The sequence below is a fragment of the Mauremys mutica genome, chromosome 2 (genome assembly GCF_020497125.1).
Source record: "Mauremys mutica isolate MM-2020 ecotype Southern chromosome 2, ASM2049712v1, whole genome shotgun sequence".
Classification (NCBI taxonomy): domain Eukaryota; kingdom Metazoa; phylum Chordata; order Testudines; family Geoemydidae; genus Mauremys; species Mauremys mutica.
In genome coordinates, this window is record NC_059073.1 from 77,854,821 (window position 1) to 77,877,983 (window position 23,163).

Below are 23,163 nucleotides of genomic sequence, written 5' to 3' on the forward strand. Positions count from 1 at the left end.
TGCAAATCTATGTCTAATCAAACTGAATACAGATAATCTCACCCTTAGAGATACTACAGTAATTTTTTTCCTCAGACTGGACACCTTCCAGGCCTGGGCACAATTCTTTCCCCTGGTACAGCTCTTGTTCCTGCTCAGGTAGTAGCTAGGGGATTCCTCATGATGGCTCTCCCCTTTGTTTTGTTCCACCCATTCAGGGCCGGCTCCAGACCCCAGCGCGCCAAGTGCGCGCTTGGGGTGGCATGCCGCGGGGGGCGCTCTGCTGTTGCCGGGAGGGCGGCAGGCGGCTCCACGCCTGCGGGAGGTCCACCGGAGCCGCGGGACCAGCGGGCCCTCCGCAGGCACGTCTGCAGGAGGTCCACCGGAGCCGCGGGACCGGCGACCGCCAGAGTGCCCCCCGCGGCGTGCCGCCCTGCTTGGGGCGGTGAAATTGCTAGAGCCGCCCCTGCACCCATTTATGTATTTTTTGCATAAGGCGGAAATCCTGTGTCCCTCTCTGGGTTCCCACCCCTCCTTCTCAATGGAAAAGCACCAGGTTAAAGATGAATTAACCAGTTCAGGTGACATGATCATATGTCACTATAAGACTTCAAGCCTTCATTCCTCCCAGCCTGACTCACAGGAAGGCCTGCCTGCAAACAGAGCCATCCACAGTCATTTGTCCTGGTTGATGGATGGCATCAAGATTTCAAGCCACCATTAATGGCCCACACTTTGCATAATCACAATAGGCCCTCAGAGTTATATTTTATATTTCTAGTTTTAGATACAAGAGTGATACATTTATACAAATAGGATGATCACACTCAGTAGATTATAAACTTTGTAATGATACTTTACAAGAGACCTTTTGCATGAAGCATATTCCAGTTGCATTATATTCACTCATTAGCATATATTTATAAAATCATATAGAGTGCAACGTCACACTGATATCCAAAGGTACTGAGCACATACAGCTCCCACTGAAGCCAGTAGCTACAACTGCTTAGTATCCCTGAAAATCAGGTCTCTTCGATACTTGCCTAAGTGTGGAGTAGTTGCCTATTTTAAGGCACACACATTTTGGTTTTAACTTTTTGTGCCTTAGTTTCCTAATGTGTAAAATTGGGAGAATACTTTCTACCAAACTTCATGGAGATGTTGCAAGACTCCATTAACATTTGTTAGTATTTTGATAACCCAAGGTGGAAGTTGCTACATAGGATCCTGATCCTGCATCCATTGAAATCATTGAGCACAGAACTGGGCCATGTGTGAAAAGCTTTGTTTATCTTTCACCTATTAATGTTTTTGTGTATGCAAGCCGCTGTTTGTTTGAAGAGGACAACAGAATTATTTGAAGCTGTTTATTGTGTATATGAGTGTAGAGATTAAGAAGGGATGTGTCTGTTAATGAAGAAGGTATTATTCAATATGCAGTTGTGAGGGTACAAACATTAATAGCAAGATTGTGCAACAAGTTGAGGAACAATAACTTAAATGTGTAAAATTGTGCCCTTAAAGAAACAAAATTATTTCAATTGCACTAAGTACTTCAACAGCACTTCTGAAAACAGTTCTGTGTCTTCGGGTATGCAGTTTCATGCATCGTTGCCCATAATTGTGCACTTAAAATACAATATCTAGAAATCTAGCCCTCCCTACTTTACACACACACTATATATATATATATATACATACATACATATATACATAAACATACTCACACATTTTCTTCTTTGTTTCCAGGAAAAATATTCAGATGTTACCAGTCGGCTAGATGAAACCACTCACATTATTGAAAATTTTCAAAACAGAATTCATGAATTAAATGAATTAGCAGAGACAAAGCAAAGACAAATTGAAACTACAGAGAAATCCCTCATAGAATTGAGGTAAGAATTTCCATTCCTATCAAAGTTTTTTAAAAGGTAGCTTTTATGTTATCTGTACAGTATTATTTATAGTAAATATAATGCAGTTTTTATCAATAATTTGAAAGTATTTTTGTTTGATTATACTTTGTGGGTTTTGTGCATTTGTGGAGGACATTCATGATGAATTGTCTGCCTGGTAAATGGTATTTCAGGCATCAGGACTATTTTCCAAAATCTAATAAAATCCATGGTCAGTTGCATCTTTAATTAATGGAGGATTTCTTGTCTTCTGGTTTTTCTTTGTTTCAAGAAATGTGGACCTACACTTACTGTGACTGATGAGTCCTGAAAATAGTCTCCAAGGGCCCTATCCAGCTGAAAATACCTGTAGCCTTCTAGGCCACGCAAGCCTTGGAGGGCCATATATGATGATTGCACAGCAGGCTTACTCTTCTCCAGGATAAAGGTGAGCCTGCTGTGCAACGTCAAAGAGAAAATAGATGTGTGCTGTTGAATTGCAAAGTTCCTTACAGGATGGGGAAGTCATGAAAAAAGAGTTCTTCTTTGAGTGCTTGCTCATATCGATTCCAATTAGGTGAGCGCGTGCTGCATGCACAATCATCGGAAGATTTTTACCCTAGCAACACTCGGTGGGTCGGCTGAGGCGCCCCCGGGAGTGGCGCCCTTATGGCACCGGATATGTGCCCCTGCCAACCCAGTGCCCCCTCAGTTTCTTCTTACCGCCATGAGAGTTGTTGGAACTGTGGAGTGCGGCATAGCTGATCTCCACTTCCCTAGCTCTTTGCTCGTTTATACCTGTAGAAAGTTGTTTGTTAGTAGTTTCTAGTTATAGTTAATAGTAGTTTTGTAGTTAGTGTATATAGTAATTGGAGGTAAGGGGCTTCTCCCCTTCCCTCCCTCCCGGTACCGGGCCCATGCCTAGGTCTCCAGGCTTCAAACCCTGCTTGGCACGCCTTAAGCTGATGCCTACGGGAGACCCCCACGACTCCTGTCTGAAGTGCCTGGGGGAATCCCACCAATCAGATAAGTGCCACATTTGTAAGGCATTCAAGCCTTGGACAAAAAAGGAGCGGGACTTTCATTTGAAGCAGCTCCTCATGGAAGCGGCAATTAGCCCGACGCCCTCTGCCCCGCGCCGAGACCCGGTGCCGTCGGTCCGAAGTGCGCCTCCGGCACCAGATCGACCCGGCACGGCAAAGACTCCCAGCACCGGACGTCTCCAGCATCGTTACCAGCACGGCACCGCTCGCTGTCTCCAGGAGCCAGGAAACAGCACAAGCAACCTGCTGCTCCTGTACAGTCGCCAGCACCACTTGTGCCCCCCTTGGAGCAGTGTTCCATGCCGGACCGCCCCACGAAGGTTCCAACTCCGTCGATTCCGGTGCTGCAAGCGCCATTAAATCTGGTGCACATAAGCTCCCCGGTGCGCACCATGGTCGAGCTCGGTCTGCATTCCACCCCAGAGACTTTCTCCACTGCTCGCGACCTGATTGCGCTCACTGAGCTGGGACCGTCACAAACTTTGGTACCATCCGTGCGGGCTGTTCCATCGATAAGGAAGCCCTCCATGATGCGCCCTTCATCGCAGAGTGAGAAGGGTTGGCACCAATCTCGGTCCCAGTCCAGGTCACGGTCCCGATCCAGGTGCAGGTCTCCTCCACGGCACCACTCACAGTCCCAGCACCGATCACCATCTCGGCGCTGGTTGTACTTGCGGCGCTGCTCCGCCTCAAAAAGACCTCCTTCCCAATACGGTCGGTACTGGTCCAGCTCCCAGCACCAATCCTGGCACTGGGTCTCCTCGGAGTCGTTCCCGGTGCCTCTCCGCCCGTAGATCTTCATCGAGGTCCAGATCTACCTCCTGGCACCAATCCGACCGTCGGTCCCAGTCCAGATCACGGTACCACTCAAGACGGCGACACCGATCTCCGTCCCCGCAGCGCAAGCCAACAACGCATGACAGTGCAATCCATCATGAGCGATCAGCTCCACCTTGGCCTTCCTGCCCCAACTTGAGGTCATCCCAAGTGGAGAGTGGCTACTGCGTCCATGACCAAGATGCGGATGGCGCTAGCCAATGGCACGACGAGGGGCAAGATCCTGCTCAGGGACCCCCATAATGGTCCTTTTGGACCCCTTGGGCATACCATCAGGCCCAAGGTACCCCATCGGGAGCTTCTCGTTCTGCCCACTCAGAACCTCAGGTCCCGGAGGCCACTGTCAGTCCCCCCCACCCCAGGGGGCTCGGAGGCGATGGCCCTACCCTCAGCTCAGGCCTGTGCCCCTAGCATGGAAGACCTAGGGCAGCTGGACCCCCTCCCAGCAGGACTTGCCCCAGGACCCTTTAGTCCTGGGTGTATCCTCCTGGTCCTCCCCAGACAAGGCGGTGGCGGGCACGTCCTCCTCTGGCCCACCACCTATAGACCTCCGTGCTCACCAAGACTTGCTTCGTAGGGTGGCACAAAACATGAACCTCCAGGTGGAGGAGGTGGTGCAGGTCGAGGATCCGGTGGTGGACATTTTATCTGCCTATAGCCTTGCCCTTTATTAGGACCATCCAGGCTAATGCCAATTAAATCTGGCAGTCTCCGGCATCTATTCCTCCCACTGCCAAGGGAGTGGAGAGGAAGTACTTGGTCCCCTCCAAAGACTATGAGTACTTGTACGTTCACCCCCAACCATGCTCCCTCGTTGTACAGTCCGTTAATGAGAGGGAAAGACATGGTCAACAAGCTCCCACTCCTAAATCCAAGGACGCTAGATGCCTGGATTTATTCAGGTGCAAGATCTGTTCAACTGGCGGCCTACAACTTAGGGTGGCTAACCAGCAGACCCTCTTGAGCTGTTATAATTATTATACCTGGAACTCGATGGGGAAATTCAAAGATCTGGTTCCTCAGGAGTCCAGGGAGGAGTTCGGGGCCTTGCTAGAGGAGGGCAAGAAAGTAGCCAGGACCTCCTTGCAGGCTTCGATAGATGTGGTAGACTCGGTGGCTAGGACTCTAGCCTCAGGTGTAGCTATGCGCCATATCTCGTGGCTGCAGGTGTCCCATCTTCCATCGGAGCTGCAACAAACAATTCAGGACCTGCCTTTTGATGGCCAGGGGTTATTTTCAGACAAAACTGACTCCAGACTCCGGAGCCTGAAAGATAACTGGGTCATCATGCGCTCATTGGGTATACGTACCCTGGTGACGCAACGTAGGCCCTTCCAATCCCAACCACAGCGCACCTACCCTAACCTCCAGCCGAGGCAGGACTTTTCTAGAAGACATGGCCGTGGTGGTAGGAGGAGGCAATCTGGTCCTCAGACAGGCCAGAACCAGGGCCCCCCCAAACCATCGGCGGGGCCCAAACAAAACTTTTGAAGGTGCGCCCAAGGGTGGAGCACCAGTCTCCTTACAGAATCCTTCCTCACCTTTCACCAACCGCCTCTCCTCTTTCCTCCCTGCATGGTCCTGCATAACGGCAGACTGCTGGGTCCTACGCACGGTGGAAAGTGGATACCGACTTCAATTTGTTTTGTTTCCCCCTTCCCACCCTCCCCCCATCCCTCTTCAGGGACCCCTCTCACGAGCAACTCCTTCTACAGGAGGTGCAGACGCTCCTAACTATCAGAACTATAGAGAAGGTTCCAAGGGATCTGAGGGGCAGGGGGTTTTACTCCCGCTACTTCCTAATCCCCAAGGCAAAGGGGAGGCTATGGCCCATTCTGGACCTGCACGGACTCAACAAATTTATGGTAAATTTGAAGTTCCACATGGTTTCCCTGGGGACCATTATCCCTTCCCTGGATCCTGGAGACTGGTACGCTGCCCTCGACCTGAGGGACACGTACTTCCACATAGCGATCTATCCGCTGCATAGGCGCTTCCTTCGCTTTGTGGTCAGTCAACAACACTTCCAGTTTACCGTCCTCCCCTTCGGCCTATCCACGGCACCAAGGGTATTCACAAAGTGTATGGCTGTCGTTGCTGCCTCGCTCCGTCGATATCGAATCCAAGTGTTTCTGTACCTCGATGACTGGCTCATTTGGGGTTGATCCGAGCTCCAGGTGCAATCCCATGTTTGGTTCACTGTGAACTTGTTCATACAGCTGGGCCTGCTGCTCAATGTCGAAAAGTCCACTTTGCAGCCGACCCAGAGAATAGATTTCATCGGAGCAGTCCTAGATTCAAATCTCGCCCGGGCGTGCCTACCGCATGCCTGCTTCCAGTCCATGGCAAGCATTATCCATGGTCTCCAAAGCTTCCCAACCTCAACAGCATGCATGTGCCTCGGTCTACTGGGACACATGGCGTCTTGCACCTTCGTGACCAGACATGCCAGACTACGTCTCCGTCCACTTCAGGCCTGCCTTTCATCAGTCTACCGTCCAGCCGAGACAATCTCGACACGGTGCTCATGGTACCGATGGAAGTCTTCAGGTCCCTGGGTTGGTAGCTGAACCCCAACTTCATATGCAGGGGGATGCCATTCCATGTCCCACAGCCCTCCCTAGTCCTAACCACGGATGCATCATCTGCGGGCTGGGGCGCTCACCTTGTGTACCTTCGCACACAGGGCTTTGGTCCACAAAAGAGAGAACCCTGCACATCAATGTATGGGAACTGAGAGCAGTACACCTGGCGTGTCAGGTGTTCTGCAAACACCTTCAGGGCCGTTGTGTCGCAGTCTTCACAGACAACACAATGGCCATGTTTTACATTAACAAGCAAAGGGGAGCGTGATCGTCCCCCCTCTGTCAGGAAGCCATTCACCTGTGGGAATTCTGCATAGCCCACTCGATCGACCTGGTGGCATCGTTTCTCCCGGGAATCCAAAACACCTTGGCAGATTGCCTCAGCAGGTCCTTCCTGGCTCACGAGTGGTCGATTTGCCTGGACATTATCCTTTCTGTTATCCGGAAGTGTGCGTTTCCCCACATACACCTTTTCGCCTCTCGTGAGAATCGGAAGTGCCAGGTGTTCTGCTCTCTCCAGGGGCGCTCCTCGGGCTCCCTATCAGACGCTTTCCTGATGCATGGAAAAACCATTTGCTCTACACCTTTCCTCCATTCCCATTGGTCCACAAGGTCCTTCTCAAATTGCGAAGAGACAAGGCCCGCTTAATCTTGATCGCCCCGGCATGGCTCATGCAACATTGGTACACCACTCTCCTCGATCTGTCGGTGACCACACCAATTCCATTCCCAGACCTGATCACTCAGGAGCACGGTTGACTGTGTCATCTGGACCTGCAATCCCTCCATAGCACAGCATGGATGCTGCATGGCTAACTCAATCTGAGCTGTGTTGCTCCCCCTCGGTGCAGCACGTACTCTTGGGTACCAGAAAGTCCTCTACTAGGTCCACGTGTCTGGCCAAGTGGAAGCGTTTCTCCTGCTGGTGTGCCCTGAGCAATACTGCCCCTCTGGAGGTGCCAGTACCTACCATCCTAGATTATCTCTTGTCCTTGAAACAGCAAGGCCTAGCAGTTTCATCCATCAGAGTACACCTAGCAGCAATTTCGGACTTCCACCTGGGTGAAAACAGGCACTCGGTTTTCTCCAATCCAATGGTCAGCAAATTCCTCAAGGGATTGGAACGTCTGTACCTGCAAATTCGGCATCCGGCACCAACGTAGGACCTCAACCTGGTCCTATCCAAGTTTATGGTTGCCCCGTTCGAGCCGATGGCCACTTGCTCGCTTCTGTCCCTTTCCTGGAAAACAGCTTTCCTCATCGCTATCACCTCGGCGAGATGCATGTCGGAACTTCGAGCCCTCACGTCGGACCCACCGTATACAGCTGCGACCACACCTTGCCTTCCTTCCTAAGGTGGTTTCTGCCTTCCATGTCAACCAAGACATCTTCCTTCTGGTCTTCTACCCAAAGCCACACACTTCTCGAGGAGAGCAACAGTTGCATTCCCTAGATGTTTGCAGGGCCCTTGCCTTTCACATCGAACGAACAAAACCCTTTAAGAGGACGACCCAGCTGTTCATAGCGGTGGCAGACCGGATGAAGGGCCTCCTGGTCTCCACGCAGTGCATCTCATCCTGGATTACATCATGCATCCGTGCATGCTATGACTTGGCTGGTGTCCCAACTATGCACCTTACTGCCTACTCTACTAGGGCTCAAGCTTTGTCCTCTGCCTTCCTGGCTCATGTGCCCATACAGGAGATCTGTAGGGCAGCAACTTGGTCATCAGTACATACCTTTGCTTCCCACTATGTGATAGTGCAGCAGTCCAGGAGTGATGCTGCATTTGGTTCAGCAGTCCTTCACTCCGCGACATCTCACTCCGACCCCACCGCCTAGGTAAGGCTTGAGAATCACCTAATTGGAAGAAGAAGAAAAGACAGTTACTCACCTTTGTAACTGTTGTTCTTTGAGATGTGTTGCTCATATCCATTCCAAACCTGCCCTCCTTCCCCTCTGTCAGAGTAGCCAGCAAGAAGGAATGGGGGTGGTGGTGCTGGGCATATAGCCTCAGCTGATCTGCCGAGTGTTGCTAGGGTAAAAATCTTCTGACAATCATGCATATGGCACGTGCACACCTAATTGGAATGGATATGAGCAACACATCTCGAAGAACAACAGTTACGAAGGTGAGTAACCGTCTTTTTCTTGCCTCCACACACTATAACTCCCTTCCTGTCGTCACGTTCACTTCCATTTGCAGGTGCTACACATTCCCAACTGCCTGAGATTGCCTTCTTCCAAACCTTGATTCAAGCAGAATGATTCAGCTGAACCTAGTGCTCAGACCTCCAGTCCAGTGGACTCCAAAAATAGAGAGGATCAGTGCTCAGTATCTCACGTCCAGCAGTTGATACTGACATCCATTTGATCAGTTTCATGCAATGGGATGCTGGATCCCTAACTCTATTCCTTGGTTCTGGCCAAGAATCTTTAAGAGCAACTGAAGTTGGTAGTGAAAGGTTGTAGTGTTTGTTTTGTCACTTCCAGTAACTCTCTAGTTCTGAATAGTTATTGAGTTCAGCACTCCTTCTGCTGAGGGATTCCGAATAATTTTTCCAATTCCTACTCTTTAAAAAGACCATTGATTTTGAAATTCTGTAAAGAATACTTTGAATATTTCTTGAGCCTCTGCTTGTCAGGTATCCCATCTCACTCTAAAGATCTGAAGCCACTCCACTTCCAAGACTTGGATCCAAATGATTGAAGTTGCTTGTTCCCCATCTAATTTTTACCATTCTCCTCTGCACAGAGACCATACAGCACAAGTGGAATTCCTCCCCCATGTGAATTGCTGGAAAACTAGGATAGTGCACCTATGGCCTCTATGATCATTGGAGCATACAGCCTGTGTAAAAAAAAAAAGGGGGGGGGAGAAAGAGAAAGAAAAGGTTCTTTCTCATTGCTTGTTACTTCTTGTTGATTGTTATTTCCCATTAATGGTGAGTATGCAGAAGGAAGGAATATTTCTTACCTGTTAATTTCTTTTATTCTATTAATGTCTCTAATAGTCTGTCCCAGCAGTTGGCATTTTATGTACATATCTTAAAGAAGGCTTTCCCTGGAGCCAGTTTCTATTATTTTCTGGATGGTATAGCAGGTTAAATGTTAAACATGCTTATCTATTTGGATTACATTTTTTACTTTTGGGTGGAATGGTGATTGGTTTAAGTGATTGTTATACAACTTTAGAAGAACTCATCTAGTAGTTTGCAAGATGGGTTAACTTAAGGTTCCCAGCATCCTCTTCAAAATGCTTGAACTGACCCCATCTATGATGAGAGAGATCAACTCATCTGTGAGGATTAGTGTAGATATTGAGAAAATTAAGGCAAGTAGCATGTAAGAAACTTTCCTGTTTGAGTCTGACTCAGCCTAAACATAAACTACAAGAATAAAATAGAAATTTTGCCCTATATAATACTAAAACAACAGTACTATAAAATTAAAGAATGTCCAGAATAGTGGCAGCTGTGTAACTGAAAAGACTACCACAAATCCCTGTGCTAACACACTAATTAAGGAAAACACAGTCCCACCCTAAAGCCCATCAAGGCAACCCAATAAAAATGGTGAACAATTTTAAAAAACCTTTCTGCCTTTCAGTCTCCCTGGGAAAAACAAAAACCCTATAGAAAATGCATAGGACTAGCAATTCTAAGCAAGAACCTACCACATTGCCAACTGTACCAAGCTCCTCTTGTCTCATTGGGGGACCAGAGGGGCAAGTTTGATTGAATTAGTGGGAGATAGCCAACACCTGGGGTCCTAAGAGAACTGGGAGTGTGCATACTTAATTATGCTGGAACCTTTTCCTTCCCTGTACCTAACAGCCTACATAATGTGCCTGGAACATAAGGAGAAGGAAGTGGGAGCAAAGGGACAGATTAAGGGGCACATGCTGGTGACATGGGCAAGCTGGGGGAAACAAGGCAGAAGGGTCTGTAACCAATAGAACATACTTTCCTCCAAAACTTGGAATTGAACCCAGGATTCCTGAATCTCGGCACTCCTATGCTTTCAGCAGATAGCTGTAAATCCCACTGGCAAAGTATGTGTCTCATTCCTCGCTAGTGGCTAGTTCTACTACTGCTACCAGATATGCTGTTAGTAAGTGGTAGAGGTCTGTGCAGTGGATCTAAAGTTTCCAGTACTGCTGATGACACATGTGAGATCGCCATGATTATACATGAAGGAATTTTTGTGTGTTTCAGTTTGCTTTATTTAAAAAAATGAAGGAGATTGCATTACCCCACCTCCCCCCAAAATACAATTTTAAAACTACATTTAGGTTACAAAGTAAAGCACTGAAAAGTTAGGAAATGCCAGACTTAAGGTTTCCTGAGCAACCTTTATTTGTCCCCTTGTGTATATGCATTATGACAGTTTTTAATTACATGATCAAATACTATATTATAAATAGGACCACTGATTTGCTATATTTTATTTTTCATATCCTTTTGTGTGAAAATGTGGCTCCATTAATAACATGAGTACTCATGTACAGACCTCTGAGGAAAAGGAAAATTATAACAAATACATTTTAGAAACCTCTAAAGATGGCCTAACATACCTTTTTATATTAATCAAAAAGGCACAATTTTAAGAAGAAATGTCCAAGGACTGACCAGGTCTAGAAACTAATACTGTATCCCACTGGAAAGCTTTTTTCAGTGGCTAAAAGCTCTCATTTCTAACCCTGATGAGTCATCAGATATTGGTCCAGGGCCTATTACTAACTGTTCTGCATCTCACACCAGTATAATTTTAGAGGAAAACTTCATATGTGAGGGAAAAGTGATCCTTTTCCAGGAAAGCTGATATTTTTACAGTAGAAGCTTTTTTTGAAGTTGCTGAGAGTTTTAAATGTTAGTAGTCTGATGGAGATGGATTAGTGGGCAGAGTACATGTGAGGTTGTTCTAAAGAATATAAGTTATAACTATCACATGGTTCTATATGGTTTTTCAAATGGATCTTAACATATGTGAGATTTGTCTGTCTTTTTGTCTACAGTAAAATTAAATATTAAACTGTATAAATCAGCTGATAATATTTTAATTTTTATTAAGAACTTTTTTCTTTTAAAGGGAAAATTTTAGTGCTGTTAGCTGTAAGCAGGAGAAAAATCAGATGCTAATTGATTACCTCCAGAATGAATTAGGAAAATATGAGAAGAGAATACAGCATGAGGAAAAAACATATGGAGAATTACTATGGACTAGACAGAAAAATTTGGAAGAGATGAAGGTGAGTACCATTAGAACTGTTTTGTTTAACAGAAGTAAAACGGCATCACTTAAATCTGGTTACTGAGTTCTTTTAAATACTTTAGCACAATTTTATTACATTTTCAGTATATAAGGGCACAGTCTTCTTGGCAATATGCAAGTAACACCCCCTACTGATGTCCATTGCTATTTTTCTGTGTTAGGACTGTAGTATCTGGTCCTGACATTCCTAAATGACTTCCTTTAGGATAAGTATACAGTTATTAATTTGTTTCTGCAGTGTTAATTTTACATGTATGTTTAATTTAAGTGTTTCCCATTCCATTTTCCTGACCTCTGTTCTGCAAAGCAATGAACATGCTAAATCTTTTATCACTTTATAAATTGGAAGGCAACAGATATTCCATAATGGCATCTTCTATATGAAATTTGACTGGAGCACTGATGCTGTCTTTGGCACCAAGCAGATCGACCCCCTGAGCCTGTGTAGAGTTAATTGCAAAATCAGTGCCTAGTGAAGCAGAAGTTTAGAAAATACAGTTGCTTTAGCTACAAAACTCTTACGAGAGATCAGATACTGTAAAATTCCCTAAATTCTATATTGAAGAATTATTCTCACGTTTTAACTTTTCTATCTAAGATAAAGAAAAATTACATTGTTTCTTTTTTGTCATTGACAACTTTTAATTTGTTTGTTGTGCTTTGCATACAAATGATATTAACGATACTTGCATGGTTCTAAGAACACTGATAGATTAATATTTTTATCTTCAATTATGTTCAAAACAATCTTAGATTATTAAAATTTGACAGAATTTTAAAAAATTACTTTATTGTCCTCTTCACCACTATATTGCTTGTTTAGTTTTTGCACTTCACTCAGAATAGGCATTGAAAATCACTTCTACTGTCATTTTTACTTAGTTTAACTTTCCAGCTTTGATGTACTAGCACAGTGACACTGTACAGTATTTTAATTGCAAACCCTCCAGGGAACTGTTTAAATCAAAGTAAGATTTTTTTTTTATTCAAATATTACCAAAACATTTTATGAAACATTTCAGTTAACATTGGACCGGTTTATCTCCTGCCTTTGCACATGGCAGGTATTTACACTTGTGCAAAGTAATGTAATGTGAATGTGAAATATCAAATCACTCCACTCACAATAGTGGCAGTAGTGCTTTGTGCTCACTTTGCATTGGTACAGTGTTATAGAGAATAAGGCCCATTATGTTTTTAACACTTGGTTTTGTTTGTTTCTACAAAGCCTGTGTTGATCAGAACACACAGGAGAATGAACATAGATACAGAGGTAGATTTAAAAGTAGAAGTTTTGCAACTTCATTAACTGTTAACTTTAATGAGAGAACCCCCAAATACCAGGCATTTATTTGGGTTCAGTGCAGTGTGAAATGGATAACATGCCAAATAACCAATATTCAGGCTTGCCCCTCTTCAGCCTAACCCTGGAGATTCACCCTCTTGCTCTGTCCCTGTGAAGGGGAATGAGGATACACATGAAGGATACTTAAGGTTTCCCATTTTTCTGCAGACTAATAGGATCCAACAGTATCTCATGTTTACATCTGAGAGCAGGCCCCTTGGAGCGTCTCACCTGCACTGGCCACAAGGGATGCCACTCAATAACTTGGCTGTAACCCTGAGTCCAGAGCTTGGTATCTGCCTCCCATCAATCCAATCTGTAAGTTCTTACAACCACCTAACAGTCCCATATCTGAAGAACTCACTTGTCTTCCCTGTAAAGTTCAGGAACGTTGTTCCTGGTTTCCTGGCTGTGATCACTGTGTCACCAATGTCCCAAAAGAATCTGACCTTTCAGTTCACAGTCCTCTGGACTCAATCCACACAAGCAGAGGTGACATCTTTCCATCATATATGCATTGCATTTGAGATCAATCACCTTTGTGCCCAGATGCAACTAGGTAATTCAGCCTACATTTCTGATAAATCCTGACTCAAATTCACCTGAAAATCCTAAAATCATTCTTCTTTAAATGAATAGTTGAGATATTAGATTAATGTAATTCTCCCATCAGGGAGTGCAGAGGTGGCATGAACTGGTCCCATAACCTTCTGTGACCTGCTTGCTGTTCTCTTGCCATGTTGTGGGCTCAATGCCCTATTAAATTGCCTGTAAATCCAGACATCCACCTTATTTCTGATGTCTCCTGAAAATTACTCGTAGGAAAGGTTTAGCTCATATTTTCCAACTCTCCCATTAGTTTCCATTGTACTATGGGCATAGGCCATAACTTTCCAATGTCAAGCCCCATCCAGGGCCCCTTTGGGAATCAAAACCTTCCAGAACTCCAGATGTTGACATTCCATTTTCTGGACTGTGTCCCACTCAAGCTAATGCTCTCCTCCATACTGCAGTTAATGGATGTCTGTCTAGGTAGCTATCATCCCTCTGTGTACTGCAAAAGGCCTGGCTCTTGCATACACAGGGCCCAAAATGTTCCCATGGCTTTTACAGGCATACTTGTTCATAGATTCTAAGGCTAGAGGGACCATAGTTATCATCTAGTCTGACCTTCTACATAGCCCAGGGCATCTGGGCATTCTCTTAATTCTGTTTTGGTGTCCTCACTTATGCTTGATCAGTCTTTTACCTTCATTTAACTTCCACCTCTGCCAGTTCAAAATGCATGCCTGGGGCTGTCTCATGCTGCTTCTCTGGACTCTCCAATTTATCAGCATTCTTTTTGAATTGTGGATACCAGATCTGGACACAATATTTCAGCAGTGGTCACACGAGTGCCCAGTACAAAGGTAAAATAACTTCTCTATGTCTACTAAGATTCCCCTGGTTATGCATCCAAGGGTTGCATTAGCCCTTTTGGCCATAGTGTCAACTGGGAGCTCATGTTCAGGTGATTATCTACCACAATCCCCAATTTTTTTCAGAGTCACTGCTTCCCAGGATAGAGTCCCTCCTCCATTCTGTACAGCCTACATTCTTTCTTCCTAGATGTATACATTTACATTTAATCATATTAAAACCTATAATTTTGCTTGCACTCAGCTTACGAAGCAATCCAAATAGCTCTATATTAATGATCTGTCCACTTCGTTATTTACTACTCCCCCATTTACTCCAATTTAGTGATGATTTTATGTTTTCTTCCAGGTCATTGTTAAAAATATTATACAGTGTAGGGCAAAGAACCAATCCTGGTGGGACCCCCACGAGAAACACACCAGCTTGATGATTATTATATTTATTTATGTGTATTACTATAACACCTATAAGCCCTAGTTAAGGACCAGGACCCTATCGTACAAGAGCTGTACAAACAAAAACAAAAAGGCCGTGCGTGCCCCAAATATCTTAGGATCTAAGTGCTGTGATAGCTTCTTTAAACCTTACATTCTGCAGATACAAAACAGTGTTCTTTCCCAAAATTTATACTAACATAGACATTTACATTCTATACTGATGTGCATGGTATAAACACATAGACAGCTGAGGATCCCATCACAGACACTGGGATCATATTTGAAGAGATATTTCCAAAAAATACTCTTCAAGATGATCCCTTGGCATGCTATTCTTTTAACTCTAGCACAAATACATTTCAGATTATATTATTACCTGCTACTTACATGGTTAGTATCCTTTCAGTTAAAATAATTACAAGTAGGAGTATTCTGATTTTTGAGGCTGGAGCAAGAATTCCTGAATAACCAAACTCCCTCCCTGTCCCTTCCCAAACTTAAATCTAGTCCCACATTTAAGTCTAGCTATTGGATGAACCCTAAACATGAACTTCTAAAATGCAGATTCATATACCCATCAAACAGACTTGATTACATATGAAGGTAATAATCTGGAATAAATTCTGTTGCACTTAGCATCCAGAGATATACTGATATTTTATATTTTCTTTCAAATAATAACAATGGGCATCACTGTCTATTTCTGTTAATTAATATTAGTGTTCTGCTAAAAGAAATCCTTAAAGCACAATAATTTCTCCTAGAAGGTCTTCTGTTCTATTAATTAATTACAATAGTGTGTGATACTAGGGTGATTAATAATAGATGGATATTTCTTTATGGTAGCTTTTAAACTTGCATTTACAAATATCAGTTGTTCCTCTAAAATTGAAGTAGACCTCCCCAAGTATATACAAATATACTTAGTTTGGAACCAGTTGGTTTCCATAGTGGCAGGGCTTTTTCTTTCAAACCAAAAGTACATGATGGAAATTACTGATATTAGAAATACCAAGTAGAGCTGTGCAGGAACTGAAATTTCCATTTCACTGTAAATTCTGTGACTTTGAAATTTGTTTCATTCCAGATCTGAAAGAGAACAATTTCCTATAAATTTATAAATTTCCTATAAAATGAAATGTCCAGAAGTAAGTTTTAGTTATGGTTTTAGTTAAGTTTTAGGCATTTTGCATGATAAAAAGTTCCACTGGAAAAATTCAACCAATTTTAATGCCAAATCATGATGTGATGCTTCATCAGCTAGCATTACTAATGAAAGCGTATGCAGAATGATGTATGTCAGCAGTGCATATTAGAGAAATAAAATATCATGGTGGTTTTTCGATATCATTCTTCTATGGATGCTCCATTGTAGGAGGTGTACACACCTGTGTGCAGTCAATTGGAGATTTAAATTAGTAGAGTTTGCACCAGTGCACCACATGGCCTGCTGCTTCAGAGCGAGGGCACGTAAGGAGAAGCAGACCTGTCACCCCTCCAGTTCCTTTTCAGCTCCCTGCAGCTTGAGACAGAGCATCTGCATGTCTGCTGCTTCCTAGCAACTACTTAGTCATTCTTCTGTTATTCATTTTATTTCTTTTATTTTTTACTTATTATTAAGTTATTTGGCACAAATATATGCCTTGGAAAGGGGGGTGTCTCCACCTACCTTTTTTCTCTTCCCCAATCTCCAGGACTGATTCTCTCGGCCTTGTATCTGGTGTATGCCGAAGGCTCCAGGATTCAAAGACTGTCAGACTTGCAAAAGGTTTTGTCCCCAGAGCAATGGGCATTATATCTGTCTCTGGTGTCTCAGAGACTCTCATGTCCCATCCTAAGTGCAAAGTCTGTATGGACTGTAAGAGCAGGTCTTGCAAAGGAAGCTGAGCTGAAATTCTTCCTCCTGGAACTGTCAGGCCCATCTGGTTTTTATCCCCCCCCCGAGTATTTCAGCACCTCCCAGGGCTTCTTTGGAGATAAAACATGTCAAGAAAAGAAAGTCTACCTCTCCTCAGAGAAGAAAAAGAGTCTAAGTCACTTCTTAGAACTGTTTCTGAGAAGACCTCATGTCCCAGAATGGGTACCTCTGAGACTCTGTCAGGCATCGGCACCAGGCCCTTGGTACCATCTAAACAGACGTCTCAGGATAAGCCAGCCAGCAAGAAATGATGAAAGTCATCTTCCCCGGCACCATCAAGGCACTGAAACTCATCAAAATCCAAGGACATGAGAAAGTCCAAGGCAATGGTACTGTCTGTTACTCAGACTCACATGGAGCCCTCTCTTACCTCTGCTCCTCCTCTGATACCTCAGACCATATATGCTTGGAGCATAGAGATCCCACTTTAACAGCTCCTTTGGCACCAGCTGCAACTCCCTTCCTGTCCCCCCACCTAGGTCTCCAGTACTGCCCCCAGTCTAGGCTATACATTATCAAAGCTTTCCTGAAAACTTTAGGTTTCTCTCACAGGAAGACCTCTTCATTTTGGAGGAACCAGTGAAACCCCTTTATATGAGAGTTTATCACAGTACCTCTGTGCCCACCAACCACCTTCTCTCATCAGGTTCCAGCAAGTGTTCAACCCCTGGTACTTACCCATCCACCTGTCTATATGCTGCAACCTCTTGTAGCATTTCCAGCACCGATGCCTACTGCCCCTCCTTGGGTGACTGGGGACTCTGAAGTCTTCAGTAGCTTATTCTCCGATGCCTCAGAAGCATACCCTGACAAGGACTCCAGAAGCTGCCACATACCCTTGAATACAAATTCCCCTGGGGTCCCTTCTCCTGCCCACTTCTTCAATGGGACTGTTGGGATCCCTAGATAACCTATGGGGACCAATTGTGTAGGGCTCCTGCCCTCAAGAGACCGTGTCTGGAAGTTCCCCAGTCATCTCAACAATCACTGGCACTGCACTCATAGTCACTAGTGCTGCATGTTTCCCTGGTATGGAAGGAAGATCAGGAGGGTCCACTGCCACCTCCAAAGGAGGAGATTCCTTCTTCCCATACATCTTTTCCTCCCCGGATAAGGCATTGATGCCAACACCACCATCCTAGGCAGACAATTTTAGGTAATTTCAGGACCTAATGAAGAGACTTGCAGTATCTCTTCACATCTTGACAGAGGAGATATGAGAGTCCCGGCACTCTCTGATGGACATTCTTCACACCAGTCCACGTGAGGAAATAGCACTCCCCATTAATGAGGCACTCTTATCTCCAGCCCGTAATTGTGGCAAACACCTGCTGCCATCCTCACATCTATCTTCAAAATGGGCAGACAAAATATTATATAACAGTCGGTGGACTGAATATTTCTTCTCACACCCCAGTCCCAACTCCCTGGTGATGGATGCAGTTAATGAGAGAAACTATCATATTCAAATTCAAGATCCTGTGCAAAGGAGGACATGACAACAGCAAAACAAAGGCTTCAGAAAGGCGGATTTCAATCAACTCAGAGAAATAGTAGGCAAAGTCCCATGGAAAGATCAATTAGGAAGAAAAAGAGTCAAAGGGGGCTGGCAGTTCCTAAAAGATGTAATACTAGAGGCTCAAAATCAAGCTATTCTGATGCAGAGGAAAGATAAGAAGAGGCACAGGAGTCCAATGTGGCTGCACAAGGAGCTTTTTACCTATCTAAAAACCAAAAGAGATATATACAGGAAATGGAAGGAGGGGCATGTCACCGAGGAAGTATAGAGGGAATAGTGTGAGCATGTAGGGACAAAATCAGGAAAGCCCAGGCAAAGAATGAGTTATAGCTGGCAAGAAATGTTAGAGACAACAAGAAGGGGTTCTTCAGACGAACATGTCAGACAAAAAAGAAAGATCAGAGACAGTGTGGGTCTGCTGCTCAGTGGAGAAGGTGAGCTGGTAACAGAAGATGATAGGAAGGCAGAGCTGCGCAAAGCTTACTTTGCTTCAGTCTTCTCACAAAACATAACATGACCGGATGACTAGCGAAGTTACTGTAGACAATAAAGGGGAAGGGATGCAAATCGGGATGAGTAAAGAACATGTCAAAGATCTGACCAATTTGAATGAATTTGGATCAGTGGAGACTGATGGTATTCACTCCAGGGTACTGAAGGAATTAGGTGGAGAAATCTCAGTGCCACTGGCAAGAATATTTACAAACTCATGGATGACAGGAGAGGTCCCAGAAGATTGGAAAAGGACTAACGTAGTGCCCATCTTTAAAAGGGGGAAAAAGGAGGAGCTGGGGAACTCTAGACCAGTCAGGCTGGCTTTGAGGTAGAGCCACCTACTTGTGTAACTTGGAAACGGTTTTTGATTTGGACAACATCTACACAAATTCAGCCTTTACTAGATATTATTCTATCACCACAGCATCGAGATTGGACGCAAACTTTGGAAAGACAATCCTGCACCCACTATTTAATTAGACTCTGAACCCACCTCCTGCTGGAACTGCTTGTGAGTCACCTGGGAAAAGACAGTTACTTACTTGTATTGTAAATGTTGTTTTTTGAGATGTGGATGACATGTATTTCCCGACCCATCCTCTACCCCTTTGCATTGGAGTCTTCAGCTGGGGATTTCAGTGCAAAGAAACTGAGGAGAGTCAGGGTGATGCCGCCGTTACGTACCCATGGGAGGGGCATGAGCACCACCCCTCTGGGTACTACTAGGCAAAATTCTCATATTTGGTGCTCTGGGAGTGCACAAACCTGAGTGGACTATGTCTGCACCCACATCTCGAAGAACAATGGTTACAATACAGGTAAGTAACTGTTTTTTCCCAAAACAAAGGGCAGTTGGAGGGCAATCCTAAGCCTCAGAAACATGACTACCTACATTCTTTCACAGCATTTCAGGATGGTGACCCTGGCTTCCATAATCCCTTGTCTGAGTCAATGGGATTGGTTTACTGCTCTCAACCTTCAATATGCATATGTTCATGTCACTGTGCACCCCTCCCATAAACATTTTCTGTGGTTTGTTGCTGGTTCAAAATGTTATCAATATCGTGCCCTCCCCTTCAGACTTTTGATAGCTCCCATCAGCTAGAAGGGAGGGAAAACTTGGAGCACTCATGGCTCACTGCCGTATCTTACCTTCTATTGTGACAAGGTCATACTACGCCCCAATCCTCAGTTTATCACGAAAGTTTCATCAGACTTCCATATCAACCAGGATATCCATTTGCCAGTATTCTTCACCATACCTCACTCTTCCAGAGAAGAGACAAGCCTTCACACTGTAGATATTTGGAGGGCACTACCCTTCTATCTGGATAGGAGTAAATGCTTCAGGGTTTCCTCTAGGCTGTCAATATCCTTTTCTGAAAGAATGAAAGGACAATCAATATCCTTTTAAAGATTATTAGAGTGGATTTCAGGTTGCATTATAGCCTGTTATGAGATCACTGAGATACAAATACCCTTCCCAGAGTGTCACCAAATTGCATCAGGGCTCAATTCACTTCTGTTACCCTCCTGAATGATGTTCCCATCACTTAAATTTACAGGGCCACAACTTGGTCTTAAGTTTACTTCTTCTCCAAATATTACACTACTCTATTTGCATCCAACACTGATGTGACCTTTGGTGATGCTGTCCTCTGCACCATCTTGGATTTACCCCCCTCAGTAGCCATCTCCACTTTGAGTTACTGCTTGGGAGTCTTCTATAGCCATCTCCACTTTGATTTACTGCTCGAGAGTCTTCTACATAGGGACATGTACTTGAAAAAGAAGGAAAGATTACTTTATTTTCAGTAAATAGAATTCTTCAAGATGTTTTGTCCCTCTTGGGGCTCCACCTCCTGCCGTCCTCTACTACGGGGAGTCTAAGTCTGTAGTTGAGAAGGAACTGGTGCAACAGAGGATCCCTTCCTCCCTATGTGCCTTCACTCTGAAGCATGAGGCCATGTGGTGTGTGGGCACAGACCTGCAGATACTGCTAATCCAAATCTCTGGTTGAGAGCACACAAGCATGTGCACACCCTACAATGGAGCCCCCATAGAGTCAAAACATCTCAAAGAACTCAAGTTATTAAAAGGTAAGTAACCTCTCCTTGTGGTGAATGTACTAAGAAATATTGAAGAAAAAACTAAATCAGACCAAACTGTTTGCTAAATAATATAACATATATTAGTTATCTTTTATGATCTATTAGAGGTCTATATAGGTCATCTTGCTTTTCTTCTAGCTATTTCTTTCAGTATGTCAGCAGGTGTTAACTTCAGAACAGTCACCATATGTTACTTACAAAAAATAATTTTAATCAATGTTAATGTTTAAAGATGGATTGTAGCATATGCATGTAAACATAGGAGTTTACATTTCAATACGTGTCAAAAGATGGAGGATATTTTTTTAAAAGCTGCAGAGAGTCACAACTCCCTCTAGGCTATTTTGTGTGTGTGCAGGGTAAGGGTAACAAATCGTCTGGCTATAAAATTGTCTTTAATTAGTTGACTCAGTGGCTTCCAACAGTGTGCTATACTGGTATGTGGGAGTCCCATGTTACAAGATAGACTTCTGAATCTCACTCCCTGCTCCTGGGTAGACTTAGCATATTGTGAATGTGACTTATATGGTGTCCTGTGGGGAGTGCTGACAGTATTACCCAAATAACCATCCTACTGTCTGATTTTATTGGCTTATGGGGAAGTTATACACCTGCCCTCCTGAGGAATATGCACAGCTGGAGTCTGGGTGCCATGGTGGTAATAACATTTTGAGTGAGAATGGAAGGGATGAAAAAGGGGAAGGGCAATGGGAATTTAAAAAACAGATTTGTCTTACGGCTCACTGAGAGGCAAGTCATATGGCAAAAAATACAGCAACCCTAACTGTAAATATAGATTAATAGTATTGTAACAGTCACAATTATGATATAAAAAATGGGAACAATTACCAGTTATACTTCATATGATGTCTGATAGTGAAGGTTGTGCTTACCTTCTCACTCAGAAACTTTTGAAAACACTTTTGGTCTTTGTCCTTAGAGTTGGAGGAAATTCTCTTCTGTAATTTTTGAGTTATCAGTGCATGTTAGGAGTAAAAATGTACTTTGTGTAATAAAAATTGTATCAGTTTGTTTCCATACAGAGAACTAAAATACCATCAGGACATTGAAAAATCCTATTAAAAATCCTTCTTAAAGAGTGCATCCATGATTATGTTTGGGGAAAAAATTGGCTGGAAATTAACAAAGTTATGCACACTTGAAAATTACATACTGGATATGCACAGAATTGTATTTCGCCAAGTCTAAGAGTTTGCACTCCTGGAAATGTGGTCTATATTTTTTTTCCAGAAGTGCACACCCTTTTCAAAGTATGTTAATGGTCACCTGGTGGCCTTTGGATTTAAAGCAGCTTAAACGTCTGTGCCACCTTAATTCCTTAAAACAAGTTAAGCATCTATACTGATTTAGAGGTTTAAGTGCTTACACTGCCTTAAATCCTTAAAGCAGCAGTAGAGTGGGGATTGTTAACATTTGAAAATTATTTTCTTTTATAACAACTAAAAATCAGGGAAATTAAATGCAAAAAACACTGCATTCATGCAGGATGAAAGGATGCAGTTATACTTGAGAGAAATAGGAAATTCAAAAGCTTGTTCCTGCAGCAATATTAATTTGGCCATATTATCAGTACACATGTATGCTATTCTTGTTAATCTAACTGAATATCTAAATTGATATGTTGCTGTTTATGTTGTTAAATATCTAACATAAAATATATAGGATGTCTAATATGGCTGATTTAACATAGTTGTAGCAACATTGAAATTTGCATTTTCTGATTGTGTGTTAATTTTAATTCTGTAATCTTAATGTTATTATTGTGATACTTAAGCCTCAAACTGCATTGGGGACAGGGTGCCTGGTTTTTGGAGGCATTCTGCTTGTGCTGAATGTCACATCTCATGCTGGTGCAAATGAGCCTCACTCCACATCCTTTGGGGAGTATAGCACTGGGGCAATGCTATTCCCCCTCTTAGTGCTTAGTGAACATGAAGACTGGAATTATGTCTGATTTCTGTGCCGGGGTTGAAGAGGGAGGAAAGTGGACTCCCTTGCATCCTTCCCCTTCTTGGTATGTCCATGTAGAGACAGCCATAATCTGGCCTTTAATGCTGTAGTATTTTCCATTTAAGTTGAAATTCACTTTACCTGTATAAAATCTGAGTTGGACTTTGTGGGATGGTGGCAGGTGCTGGGTTGGGGAGGTGAAATCCACCACTTGGAGCCATGGTGTCAGGCTGCAGTGCAGTTTTTCTCTAATTTATGTTAGTTTAAAGGATTTTGTACAGACTGCAGATTCTCTGTGCTATTAGCTTGGAGTTTTAGGACCACTATGCAAT

The 23,163-nt window shown here is 43.8% G+C and overlaps 1 protein-coding gene across 4 annotated transcripts in view; it reads left to right on the forward strand.

The window, feature by feature from the left end:
• The window catches only part of CCDC178 (coiled-coil domain containing 178), a 362,747-nt gene that overhangs the window by 150,988 nt on the left and 188,596 nt on the right, over window positions 1-23,163 (forward strand). For all 4 annotated transcript variants that reach the window (XM_045006035.1, XM_045006037.1, XM_045006036.1 and 1 more), the window contains 2 exons: window positions 1,732-1,877; window positions 11,434-11,593. In XM_045006035.1, coding sequence (XP_044861970.1) covers window positions 1,732-1,877; window positions 11,434-11,593 — 306 coding nt within the window. The remainder of the gene's footprint in view (window positions 1-1,731; window positions 1,878-11,433; window positions 11,594-23,163) is intronic.